The sequence below is a fragment of the Triticum aestivum genome, chromosome 7A (assembly GCF_018294505.1).
Source record: "Triticum aestivum cultivar Chinese Spring chromosome 7A, IWGSC CS RefSeq v2.1, whole genome shotgun sequence".
Taxonomy (NCBI): Eukaryota; Viridiplantae; Streptophyta; class Magnoliopsida; order Poales; family Poaceae; genus Triticum; species Triticum aestivum.
The window spans coordinates 95,245,237-95,258,469 of NC_057812.1; the positions used below are offsets into that span (position 1 = coordinate 95,245,237).

The 13,233-nt window shown below is 43.3% G+C and overlaps 1 protein-coding gene across 1 annotated transcript; it reads left to right on the top strand.

Moving 5' to 3' along the window:
- Nucleotides 1-5,517: 5,517 nt before the first annotated feature.
- LOC123150684 (hydroxyproline O-galactosyltransferase HPGT3) lies at nt 5,518-12,802 on the top strand. The gene is made up of 12 exons (XM_044570518.1): nt 5,518-5,769; nt 5,854-5,917; nt 6,009-6,058; nt 6,140-6,339; nt 6,867-6,927; nt 7,023-7,095; nt 7,383-7,506; nt 7,610-7,697; nt 8,040-8,090; nt 8,651-8,722; nt 12,313-12,425; nt 12,522-12,802. The coding sequence occupies exons 1-12, from the start codon at nt 5,618-5,620 to the stop codon at nt 12,542-12,544; spliced, it is 1,071 nt and encodes a 356-aa protein (XP_044426453.1). The 5' UTR covers nt 5,518-5,617; the 3' UTR covers nt 12,545-12,802.
- The last annotated feature ends 431 nt before the right edge of the window (nt 12,803-13,233 follow it).

Genomic DNA, 13,233 nt, shown 5'->3' on the forward strand with positions numbered 1-13,233 from the left:
CTGGAAGAGGAAGTGTATATGAAACAACCTCCTGGGTTTGAAAGTAAGAAAACTCCCTCCTATGTGTGCAAACTTGATAAAGCATTATATGGATTGAAGCAAGCTCCAAGGGCGTGGTACTCACGTCTTTGTCACAAGATGCAAACACTTAGATTTATCTCCTCTAAGTCAGACACGTCATTGTTCATCTATAACAGATCCAATACATGCATATTTGTTCTCATCTATGTTGATGATATAATTGTAACTAGTTCATCTGATGAAGCAATTAAAGGAAGTGCAGACTTTGCGTTAAAGGATCTTGGAGACTTGCACTACTTTCTTGGAATTGAGGTAAAGAAGCATTCGAATGGACTTCACCTTTCTCAAGCTAAGTATGCAACTGATCTGGTTAAAAAGGCAGGACTGCAAGGTTGTAAACCTTCTCTCACACCATTATCAAGCTCAGAAAAGTTGTCACTTATGGAAGGTACACCTTTGAGTCAGGAAGATAGTACAAAATATAGAAGTCTAGTAGGGGCTCTTCAGTACTTAACTCTTACCAGGCCTGATCTTTCATTTGCTGTCAACAAAGTTTGCCAATTTTTGCATGCACCTACTACTGTTCATTTGACAGCTGCAAAGCGTATCATTAGATATGTTAAACATACTCTGAGTGTAGGTCTGAATTTCAGCAAGTCATCCTCTACTCTTGTCAGTGCTTTCTCTAACTCTGATTGGGCAGGCTGCCTGGATGACAGGCGCTCCACAAGAGGCTTTGCAGTATTTTTTGGACCTAATCTGATATCATGGTGTGCACGTAAGCAGGCTACTGTCTCTAGGTCAAGCACTAAGGCAGAATACAAGGCACTAGCAAATGTCACAGCTGAAATTATATGGGTCCAGTCTATGTTGAAAGAGCTTGGTGTAAAAGGCAAACAAGCTCCATGCTTGTGGTGTGATAACCTTGGTGCTACTTATCTTTCTGCCAATCCTGTGTTCCATGCTAGAACAAAGCATATAGAGATAGATTTTCATTTTGTTAGAGAAAGAGTTGCTCAAAGACAACTTGACATCTGGTTTGTGCATTTCAAAGATCAAATTGCAGATGGATTCACAAAGCCCCTGCCCACAAAGAGCTTTGGAAACTTCAAGCATAATCTCAACTTGATGAAGTTGTGATTAAGAGAGGGTGTCAAACATGCTGTTATATTGGTACGGTATACATTGGCGTATATTGGCGTGTCATCCTTGACCCGCACCTGGAGGTAGTTAGGATAGATATACATGAGTTGTTTCTTTCTCTCCAAGTTCTATCTTCTCCCTGAATATCTCCTGTATCCAAACTACTTTGTATGCGCTGTACGGGAGGTGCGCCCCTCCTATATTAACACGTACCCGTCGGCCTCAACAGGCAAGACGTTTCCAGCTATTCGCACAACCTTAACTCAAAAGCTGGTGCTTGGAAAATGATAAATGTGCCTATGATTCCGAACGCGTAAACACAACATTAAATTGATGGGTGTATTTATTATTCAAATAAATCCACTATCCATTTGTCTATATTATTCACATAAAATCCAATAAAACTTCTACATTTCTTTTTGAGCAAAAGAGGGTTTCCCCTTCGATTTCCATTAAAGAAACCAGCAAGCAAACACCCGATATGTTTTTAACCCTCACAATTTATGCTAGCCCTATAAAACTTCTACATGATAATGTTATATCATTAGCCGGTTGACATTTCCCTTCTGTGCAACAAGTTGTTCCAATCTATATAATATATATCGTACAATGAAAGAGAGAACACGGAATGACATTGTATACAAAAAATGATTACTTTGTCGTAGTTTTTATATGGTATCTCCGGCACAGGAAGACACACTGGGACTGAAAGAAGATAAGAACATAAATTTGAAGCTTAAATCAGAATTTATCAAGATTCCAGGACTTCCTAAACGATGTAACAACAAATATTTCACATGATAATTCACACACAGCCAGCGCCCAGTGACATGCAACAATCAAGTGACCGAGACAAGCGCAATAACCAATAGCTTCATCACCCGCAAGAAGATCAAAATAAAAACGAAATTATGAATACCTAATTGTATTTAGTTGACAATAAAGCTGTTCCTTTCACCAAACTTGACGAAACTAGCAAAATGGTGCATCACCAACTCAACATCACCAGATAGAAGTTCATAAACAACCAAGGCTCAGAAGAACTAAGCACAGTTCATGAGGCAGTACTTAACTAACCCTACAGACTTACGACAAGAAGGCATGAGTCATCAGCCCATGGACAAGTGGTTAACATTCGCGTCTCCTGCCGCTCCTACTCCCATTGAAGCAGGAAACATGATGCTGACATCCTTCGCCAGCAGTCTGGGGATGCCACCAACTCTTCTTTCACATACTGAAAAGTCACTCATTAGCAGGGAAAACTGATGTCAGACTGAGAAAATGGAAAAAGAAGCGACAGAGGGAGACCAAGAAGATGCCAAGAGGATGAACTCAGACCTCAAAGTCTTGAGTCTGACTGTGAATAAGTGATAAGTTTTGTACATATATGATACAAAAACACTATCGGTATGTCATTGTAAGGCCATGAGTCATGGGATGTGATGTGAACCCATCTAATAGTAAATTTAATCAATGTTTGTGTATTATGCATTATAACAGAAACTAGCTCAAAATAACACAAACACCAGATTAAAAAAATGTTACCAACAGGTATGGCCGAAAACCAGTAGTAACCGGCTGGTTAGGAATGTTTTTTACTCACACACACTAAGTCAGTAGTCTATCAGAAGAATGAACATTCCAACACCACAAGATATGAAAGATGTGAAAATAACAGAAGGCGCACGAGATTGGACAACTGAGAAACAGAAAATGCCATTAAAAATACATGAGCCTCTTTGGATAATGACAGGAAACAGACCAGATTGAACAATTGAAAAGGTCAACGTCAGAATAAAATATGAACGCTGAAAGGATTACAGTTAGACTTGCAGCAGGTCTCTTCAACAGAAGATAAAGGAGACCTAATTACTACATAAAAGTTTATTCGTATTACAGATGTATGATCAATAGCAAGATTTCTAGAGATTAGCACTATATCATAGAAACAAATTGAATGAACAATATTACCAGCTTTATGCTTCGAAACGGGCCAAACAGCCCACTAAATTGCTTATTTGAAGTATCAGACCATCAGAGTTTAAACTTAATTTTAGGTTGTATATTTTGCAAATTTACATCTGTCATATGCAGCCCATCCTCAAAAGGTATGTAATATTGCTACATACAAATGGACGCAACCACTGTATAATGTATGTATAGAAAGAAAGCAATAAGCTTTGTATGTATTTTAACGATTTTGCCAGATTCTGTAATGGTTTTATGTACAAGGTCATAGCATAAATTACTTAAAACTACTTTCTCTCTCCATAGATGACAATATTTAAGTGCCACGATAAAGTAAAGTTAATCAGTTAACAAACACTTATTTGCCAAAATAGAGGTATTCCAGCAACCAAGTGCAAACAATATTTGGTGATTTCCATGATAGTGTTTCCGGGAAATGTAGAATGAAATACCTGCAGTGCAGAAACTTCTGTAGGGATAATATTCGGTGGTCGTGAAATTATCTTTGCCAAGATTCCTGAACTGCATTGTCTCAAGTTGGATGATGCAGACACCAATATCTAGCCTTACATAAATTTCATGATCATCTTCATCATACCCCAACATCAGATTATCCCTTCCTCCCATAGGCCCCAAACCAAGGATCGTGTTCATCTGAAAGGTCTTCTGCAGCATCCATCCGGCAACACCATCAGAACCAACCTTCCTCTCCCACATTTGGAATTTTTGGTATTCCAAAATAGCAAGGCAACACTGTCATCACCTGCCCGCAAGATCTTAAAGCTGTTCGGGCGCCAATAATACCTCAAATCCGGCATCTCGATATTAGCAAGGCTGTGCCTATCTAAATCAAATCTGAGTATATGCCATCCTCATGGTCATCAAACACCCAATAAACAGAATCCTCATCGGAGGCCGGAACATGGGGCGAGCTCATCTCAACAGCAGCCATTCGTAATATGTATGACCTGAATCGTGACTCTCGCAAAAAAAAAAAAACAAGAAAAACGGTTTTTTTTTTGTTTCCAGGAGGCCGTGACTCTCGCGAAAGCACAACCTTGACTCTCGTGAAAGCAAAACCATGACTCCCGTGAAAGAAAAAAAAAACAGAAAACGTATTTTTTTCGTTTCCGAGAGGCGCGGACGTGACTTTCGATAAAGCACAGCCGTGCCTCTCGCGAAAGCAAAACCATGACTCTCGCGAAAGGAAAAAATACAGAAAACACATTTTTTTTCGTTTTCAAGAGGCACGGCTGTGACTCTCGCGAAAGCAAAATCGTGCCTCTCGCGGAAGCAAAACTGTGACTCTCACGAAAGGAAAAAAACAGAAAACACGTTGTTTTTCCGTTTTCAAGAGGCACGGTCGTGACTCTCACGAAAGCAAAATCGTGCCTCTCGCGGAAGCAAAACCATTACTCTCACCAAAGGAAAAAAATGCGTTTTTTCACAAAAAGAAAAATCAAACATTTTTTTATCGAAAAGCTAAAGAATACCGGTGAAAAACCAAAACATCAAAAAAAAAGAGTTAAAAAAGCCGAAAACGCGTGCGAAAAAATAAAAAAACACGAAGAGAGCGCCCAGAGCGCGACACGTGGCGAATGACTGAGAGCGCGTCAAGTGACGTTGATCGTCTCGAGACTCCCGAAGGAGCGCTCGTTAACTAGTTGCTCTCCTGTTTTTGGGGTCACTTCTAAAAAAACTGTTTTGGAATCCTTTTTTTTTTCTTCTTTTGAGCCAATAACTTTGTAAAAAAGAAACATAGACGGGTCATGTCATGCCGGCCCGCAGACCTCACCTCGACGGATGAGCATGACACATGGCGTGCCATGTGCCAGACACGGCCCGTTTTGTCGCGTGTCGGGCTAGGCCGGCTTGCGGGGCCATCTCGTGAGGCCCACCTCGCTAAGTCAGCCTCGTGAGGCCCAAATATATGACAAGTGGGTCTTTGTATTCAATTTTCAGAATTTGCAATGTTGAGCGATGGTGTACACACATAGAAGTCTTGACCTAAATTCCTGTGTAGTCAAACTACTATACACAGACAAAATGTGGTTTCGCCACTGCACTATACGTGCGTTTTTTAGGAGAGCGCTATGGGCCAAGGCCTGTGCCACCGGGGTCATCATCCCGCTCCGTGCTCACTACCATGCCTTCATGTGCACATGGCTCGGTGAGAAAAATCACATTATGTAAGATTTTCAATTAATGAAAAGATAAGTAAAATCTTTGCGTATTCATGAAAAAAAAGCTGCTGAGATGGTCTAAATAATGGGTCTCGGTTTTTCCTTTCGGATTGCGCATAGTCGGGCCAGCCGCAGGCAGGCCTGGCCCGGCTTTGGTCTTCTGCCGTCCATCGTGATGGTAATAAGTTGCCCTTCAGTTTTCTGTACGTATTTCAATTTTTGCCCCATCGGCAAAGCAAAACAGGGTGCAGTGTTCGCTTTTCAGGTGGGCTCGGTCGGAGCCGTCGGAGGAGATCGCCGCCATGGAGACACTGGCGAGCGTCATGCGGCGGGACAACCGCCGCTTCAAGCCCCCGCCCTCCTCCTCCGCCGCCGCCGCCTCCGCCTCCGCCGGCAGGGCCCCCCTCGTCATGGCCTTCCTCGCCTGCCTCGCCTGGGTGTACGTCGCCGGCCGGTACGCTCGCGCCCTCCCCCTCCCCGTCCTCCCCAGATCTCCCCTCCGCCCACCAGCTCTGATCCCCCCTCGATTCGCCCGCAGGCTATGGCAGGACGCGCAGACCCGGGCGGTCCTCTCCGGCCTCCTGCAGAAGAGCACCAGCAATGTGCGGATCTCTCCTCCCCCCCCTCCTCTCCCCGCCCACCTCTCGTTTTTATCTTCTCGATTTTCCCCCTGACGGCCGCGCTTAATCGCAGCTCCCCAAGGAGATCTCGGTGGACGACAAGCTGAGGGACCTCGGATGCACGTAATTTCTCGGTTCTCTACTGAGATTTGCTGGTATGGCTTCGTCCGGTTTGTTGATTCGAAATGGGTTGTTTGGTGGCAGTGGGATTGGGAGGAAGATCGCCGAGGCGGAGATGGACATTGCCAAGGCGAAGAGCGAGGGCTACTTGTGGGGGAACGGGACTGGTGGTACTGGTACTGAGGGTTCCGGCAGGAAGAAGTTCCTTGCGGTCATTGGAGTTTACACTGGCTTTGGCTCCCGGCTCAAGAGGAACACCTTCCGTGGCTCCTGGATGCCCAGAGGTTTGCTCTTCTTGTTCATTTTGTACTACTCTTCTCACTGACAAAATAAACCCACCCCTGATGGCGCTGACCAGTTGAACACAGAACACTGACTAGCTGAAGAGAATAACTGTCATTTGACACAGCAGGTTGATAGTAGTGGTAAATGACCCAGCTTATATTTTTCGTGACGTAACCAAAATTGATGAACATAAACTAAACTAGGTCTCTAATTTAGTTTTTGGCTTTCTAATTATAATTGCTGAACATAAACCAGGACCCCATTCACTCATAGGATAGCAGTGACCAGTTGATCATAACACACTGACTAGTTGAAGAGAACAACTGTGATTGGAACTGCACTGCTTTGGGACTGTAGGTTGATGGTAGTTACCAAATGACCAAACTTACATTTTTTGTAACGTAACTACAGTCGATTAAACTAAGGCTGCCTAATTTTGGCTTTCTAATTCTAATTGCTGAACATAAACCAGGATCCCCTTCACTCATAGAATAACTCTGTTCTTCTACCTCACTGTAAATTTCAGGTGATGCTTTAAAGACGCTTGAGGAAAAGGGTGTGGTTATTCGTTTTGTTATTGGCCGAAGGTTTTGTTCTTCGACTATACCTTTCAGTTGTGCTAAGATATTAGTTAGAATCCATCCATGTCCTCTGGCTGAAATTTACCTTTTGGACACTGCAGTCCTAATCGAGGTGATAGCTTGGACCGTAATATTAATGAAGAGAACAGAAAGACAAACGATTTCTTGATTCTGGTAAGGCTTGGTTAATAACTTAATATCTAATATAATGTCTCTTCTCAATTTACCTTCAGAACTTCACTATTTGTGGTACGACGTGCATAAGAATTTTACCTTGATAGCATGAAAGACTACATTGCATCCTCGAGAATCATTTGCATTTCATTCATTGATGATCCTGCAGTAACAATGAAATTCATATAGCTTGAGAGGATCACTAAAGCGTTTTTTTTTTTGCGATTTTCGTTTGTCAAACCTTGGAATTAATGCACCTTGTTCTAAGCCAATCAATGACCATTCAGGAAAGTCACGAGGAGGCTGCAGAGGAATTACCTAAAAAAGTTAAGTTTTTCTTCAGTGCAGCAATAGAAGCTTGGGATGCAGAGTTCTACGTCAAGATTGACGATAACATTAATCTTGACTTGGGTAATTTTAAATTTCAGTTTTTGTCTGTAAAACTGTTTTTCCCTATTTCTGATCAATTGATCCCAGCTTCTCTTTCCCCTGACTCCTTGCTATTGTCCATTAGCTGGGTTAATTGAGATGCTTAACATCCGTCGAGGTAGCCCTGGGTTGTACATGGGCTGCATGAAATCAGGAGCTGTCGTTAGTGAAGAGTATGTGCTTTCCTACCTATTATCATCATCATCATTTTGTATTCAGACCATCTATTTAACTCCAATTAGACCATCCATTCATGAGTGGAAGCAGCTTCTACTTTTGGGGTTTAATTCTGGATTGATCCTTCCATGCTGACACCCTTCCTAATCAAGGGACATCTAGTAACCATAGTTCATAGGTGCTCCTATTACATGACTTGAAAATAAAGAGTGCAGTACATTCATAATTGCACCGCCTTCATGCTTACATCTGAGCGATATTGTAGTTTGAATGTAGCGTTCTTTTGTGCTTTGGTTAATCAATCAGTCAGAAAGTATTGATGTCAATTTCAATTTCAGGGAGCAACAATGGTATGAACCTGAATGGTGGAAATTTGGAGATTCAAGGACGTAAGTAGCCTGGCATGTTCATATGTGTCTAATCAGCTCTTTTTTGTGCAGTTTATGCCTGGTTCTTGCCATTTGGAAGTTAGCCTACCTGCGTCTTAGTAGCATAATGTTAGATGATATTAATAACTCTGTGCCTAAATTCAGAAACTTGGAGTGTGAATGTTGATCAGAAAATCTGACCTCATTTTATCCCTGAGGATCTGGATGACTGAGTGTAATGCGCATACAGACCTAAAGCATTTCAACTGGCTGAAATAATGTCTAGATGAAATAATGCTAGTATTTTTTTGTACTGTGTGCTGGGACTAGGTCTCGCTGATCTTGTGGATTCTATTCTGCCACATATTTAAACTGAATAGACCTGTAACGGACATTAAGTTGCAGTTCATTTTGCGTCATGTGCTTGTAAGTTGTAATTGCCGAGATTCAATTATATGCTTGTTATTTTTAGTAATTGGACATGCTTAGCCTTTAAATTCCTTTCTGCCTGATGCAATAACCTTCTTTAGTATCTTCATTCTCTAGGTTCTTGCTTTTCATTGCTTGATTTTTAATCTCAGGTATTTTCGCCATGCTGCTGGTTCTTTATTTATCCTCTCAAACAATTTGGCTCGCTACATCAACATAAACAGGTAATTGGTGTGTATTTTATTTATATTTAATCCTACGCTGAACCATTTTTATCAACACCAACCATGTTGCTCTTTTAGAATTTTTAGTTCATTTGATTGAACTAGATAGGGTCAGAGGGTACCTTATGGGCCATCAATTTGCATCCATAGCTTAGAGCATTGGCAGTGTGTGTCGTCTCCTGAGATTTTGAGTTTACAACAACAACAACAACAACAAAGCCTTTAGTCCCAAACAAGTTGGGGTAGGCTAGAGGTGAAACCCATAAGATCTCGCAACCAACTCATGGCTCTGGCACATGGATAGCAAGCTTCCACGCACCCCTGTCCATAGCTAGCTCTTTGGTGATACGCCAATCCTTCAGGTCTCTCTTAACGGACTCCTCCCATGTCAAATTCGGTCTACCCCGCCCTCTCTTGACATTCTCCGCACGCTTTAGCCGTCCGCTATGCACTGGAGCTTCTGGAGGCCTGCGCTGAATATGCCCAAACCATCTCAGACGATGTTGGACAAGCTTCTCCTCAATTGGTGCTACCCCAACTCTATCTCGTATATCATCATTCCGGACTCGATCCTTCCTCGTGTGGCCACACATCCATCTCAACATACGCATCTCCGCCACACCTAACTGTTGAACATGTCGCCTTTTAGTCGGCCAACACTCCGCGCCATACAACACTGCGGGTCGAACCGCCGTCCTGTAGAACTTGCCTTTTAGCTTTTGTGGCACTCTCTTGTCACAGAGAATGCCAGAAGCTTGGCGCCACTTCATCCATCCGGCTTTGATTCGATGGTTCACATCTTCATCAATACCCCCATCCTCCTGCAACATTGACCCCAAATACCGAAAGGTGTCCTTCCGAGGTACCACCTGGCCATCAAGGCGGACGAGACTTGCCTGCTCCCCCAGCGTGCTCCCATCCGTGCTCCCGCATACGTGGCATGATTTAATTGGAACAAAATAAGGCCCGGCCCCACCCCCTTAAAATCAGGGGGGAGATGATTAGATTAGAAAGAAAAAGGAGAAAAAGACAACCGTAGGATGGAGTGGGAGCACGGATGGGAGCATGGCGAGGGAGCAGGCAAGCCGGATCCCATCAAGGCTAACCTCCTCCTCCTCACACCTAGTAGTACTGAAACCGCACATCATGTACTCGGTTTTAGTTCTACTAAGCCTAAACCCTTTCGATTCCAAGGTTTGTCTCCATAACTCTAACTTCCTATTTACCCCCGTCCGACTATCGTCAACTAGCACCACATCATCCGCAAAGAGCATACACCATGGGATATCTCCTTGTATATCCCTTGTGACCTCATCCATCACCAATGCAAAAAGATAAGGGCTCAAAGCTGACCCCTGATGCAGTCCTATCTTAATCGGGAAGTCATCGGTGTCGACATCACTTGTTCGAACACTTGTCACAACATTATCGTACATGTCCTTGATGAGGGTAATGTACTTTGCTGGGACTTTGTGTTTCTCCAAGGCCCACCACATGACATTCCGCGGTATCTTATCATAGGCCTTCTCCAAGTCAATGAACACCATATGCAAGTCATTCTTTTGCTCCCTATATCTCTCCATAAGTTGTCGTACCAAGAAAATGGCTTCCATGGTCGACCTCCCAGGCATGAAACCAAACTGATTTTTGGTCACGCTTGTCATTCTTCTTAAGCGGTGCTCAATGACTCTCTCCCATAGCTTCATTGTATGGCTCATCAGCTTAATTCCACGGTAATTAGTACAACTCTGAACATCCCCCTTGTTCTTGAAGATTGGTACTAATATACTCTGTCTCCATTCTTCTGGCATCTTGTTTGCCCGAAAAATGAGGTTGAAAAGCTTGGTTAGCCATACTATTGCTATGTCCCTGAGACCTTTCCACACCTCAATGGGGATACAATCATGGCCCATCGCCTTGCCTCCTTTCATCCTTTTTAAAGCCTCCTTCACCTCAGACTCCTGGATTCGCCGCACAAAACGCATGCTGGTCTCATCAAAGGAGTCGTCTAGTTCAATGGTAGAACTCTCATTCTCCCCATTGAACAGCTTGTCGAAGTACTCCCGCCATCTATGCTTAATCTCCTCGTCCTTCACCAAGAGTTGGCTTGCTCCATCCTTGATGCATTTGACTTGGCCAATGTCCCTCGTCTTCCTCTCTTGGATCTTGGCCATCTTATAGATGTCCCTTTCACCTTCCTTCGTGCCTAACCGTTGGTAGAGGTCCTCATATGCCCGACCCCTTGCTTCACCAACAGCTCGCTTTGCGGCCTTCTTCGCCATCTTGTACTTCTCTATGTTGTCTGCACTCCTATCCAGGTATAGGCGTCTGAAGCAATCTTTCTTCTCTTTAATCGCCTTCTGGACGTCATCATTCCACCACCAGGTATCCTTATCTTCGCTTCTCCTTTCCCTGGACACTCCAAACTCCTCCGAGGCCACCTTACGAATGCAAGTCGCCATCTTCATCCACACATTGTCCGCATCCCCTCCTTCCTCCCAAGGGCCCTCCTTAATGACCCTCTCCTTGAATACCTGAGCTACCTCCCCCTTGAGCTTCCACCACTTCGTTCTAGCGACTTTGGCACGCTTATCCCGCTGGACACGAATCCGAAAGCGGAAGTCAGCAACCACCAGCTTATGCTGGGGTACAACACTCTCTCCAGGTATCACCTTACAGTCTAGGCACGCACGCCTATCTTCTCTTCTCGAGAGGATGAAATCAATCTGGCTAGAGTGTTGGCCACTACTAAAAGTCACCAGATGTGATTCTCTCTTTCTAAAGAGGGTGTTAGCTACAATCATGTTGTAGGCTAGAGCAAAGCTTAAGACATCTTCTCCTTCTTGATTCCTGATGCCATGGCCAAAGCCCCCATGCGCCCCTTCAAAACCTGTGTTAGATGTACCCACGTGGCCATTGAGGTCTCCTATGAAGAGCTTCTCACCAATCGGTACACTCCTAACCATGTCTTCCAGGCCTTCCCAGAACTCCCTCTTGGTGTTCTCATTGTGGCCTACTTGCGGGGCATACACGCTGATAACATTGAGAACCAAGTCCTCAACTACCAGCTTGACCAAGATAATCCGGTCCCCACGTCTCAATGTTATATACATTAGCAGGATCAGCAGTTTGAATGTTGCAGCTAGGTCAAGTCTTTCTTGGTCGATCAAAAGCTCATTTGGTTTTCTTGGTTGATCAGAAGCTCACTTGGTTTTCTTGGTTATTTTATTCTCACATATGTAATTTCCTTAGGACATCCCCATGTGCTATCACGTGTTAATCCATCATCTTGATATATTTAGCTTTTAACGAAATAATCATTTATCTCACTGACTATAGGCATTTGAGAAGAACACATTCGTTGACATGCTATTACTGGCTAACTGACACATATAAAACAATTTCTTTTAAGATACTATAATTATGTTTGGCATTCCATTCTTAACAGTTGTGCGATAGATGCTACTAGCAATTGCTACGTGCTTAAAGACCAAAACCTATCATTTTTGGGTCTTTGTACTTCCAACAAACCAGGGTTCCTACTTCCAAGCTCCGATTCGGTTAACTCTTTTATTGTTGTCAATATGCAGTGCATCGCTGCAGAGCTATGCGCATGATGACATATCAGTTGGTTCATGGATGATGGGGCTTAATGCCACCTACGTTGATGACGACCGTCTTTGTTGCCTCAGTGCAGTACAAGGTAGACGTTCATTGCTAAAATGTTTTCCTTGGGAAATTACGACATGTTTGTTTGTTTGCTTGTCACTAACGCTCTATCTGTGTTATCGTCTTCCAGAGAAAGTATGTTCGTTTGGATGAGCGGAAGGATCAGCCGCCGCCCCACTTCTGATGGCGGCGTCCTGATGAAGAGGTGATTTTGTACATTAGTCATTTTGTACACACCTATAGCAGGCAGCCTATGTGAATGATTGAATGAATGAAAGAAATATATGAAGAAACTAGTTTGAGATGAAACATTCTTTTGCGGCTTTATGCTATCAGCATACTTCATTCACAGTTGACACAAAGTGTAGAAGAACAACCTGACCCGACTATAAGCATTTCTGTTTTCATGGACACCGCCATAGTTCATTGACTTCTTCAGGTCAAGCCTCCATCTTCTTTGTTGCCATGGACGAATTCCCCGAATTCCATGCAAACTACTCCCTCGGTTTCTGAATACAAGTCTTTCTAGGGATTTCAATACAAACTACAATATGAATGTATATAGAGATATTTTAGAGTGTAGTCCGTAGTGGAGTCTTTGAAAAGACTTATATTTAGGAACAGAGGAAGTAGTGGACAAAATGTCCATCTCTTTTTTGTGGACATTGGAAGTCTTGCATGGAAATTGGATTCACAGGGTTTGTGGTTCACCATATATCTCATCGACATAAATCCGCTTGGCCATCTCTGATCTGAATCCTCCGTTTGTCCGAGAATATTGTCACGTGGGCATCCATGGAGTGCGGACGACAGGCTACTTGGAGGAGGCCAGCCAAATGAAG

Coding starts and splice junctions, on each gene's coding strand:
- LOC123150684 (XM_044570518.1), top strand. CDS start 5,618: ATGGAGACACTGGCGAGCGTCATGCGGCGGGACAACCGCCGCTTCAAG. Junction 5,770..5,853: donor TGGGTGTACGTCGCCGGCCG/GTACGCTCGCGC, acceptor ATTCGCCCGCAG/GCTATGGCAGGACGCGCAGA. Junction 8,723..12,312: donor CGCTACATCAACATAAACAG/GTAATTGGTGTG, acceptor GTCAATATGCAG/TGCATCGCTGCAGAGCTATG.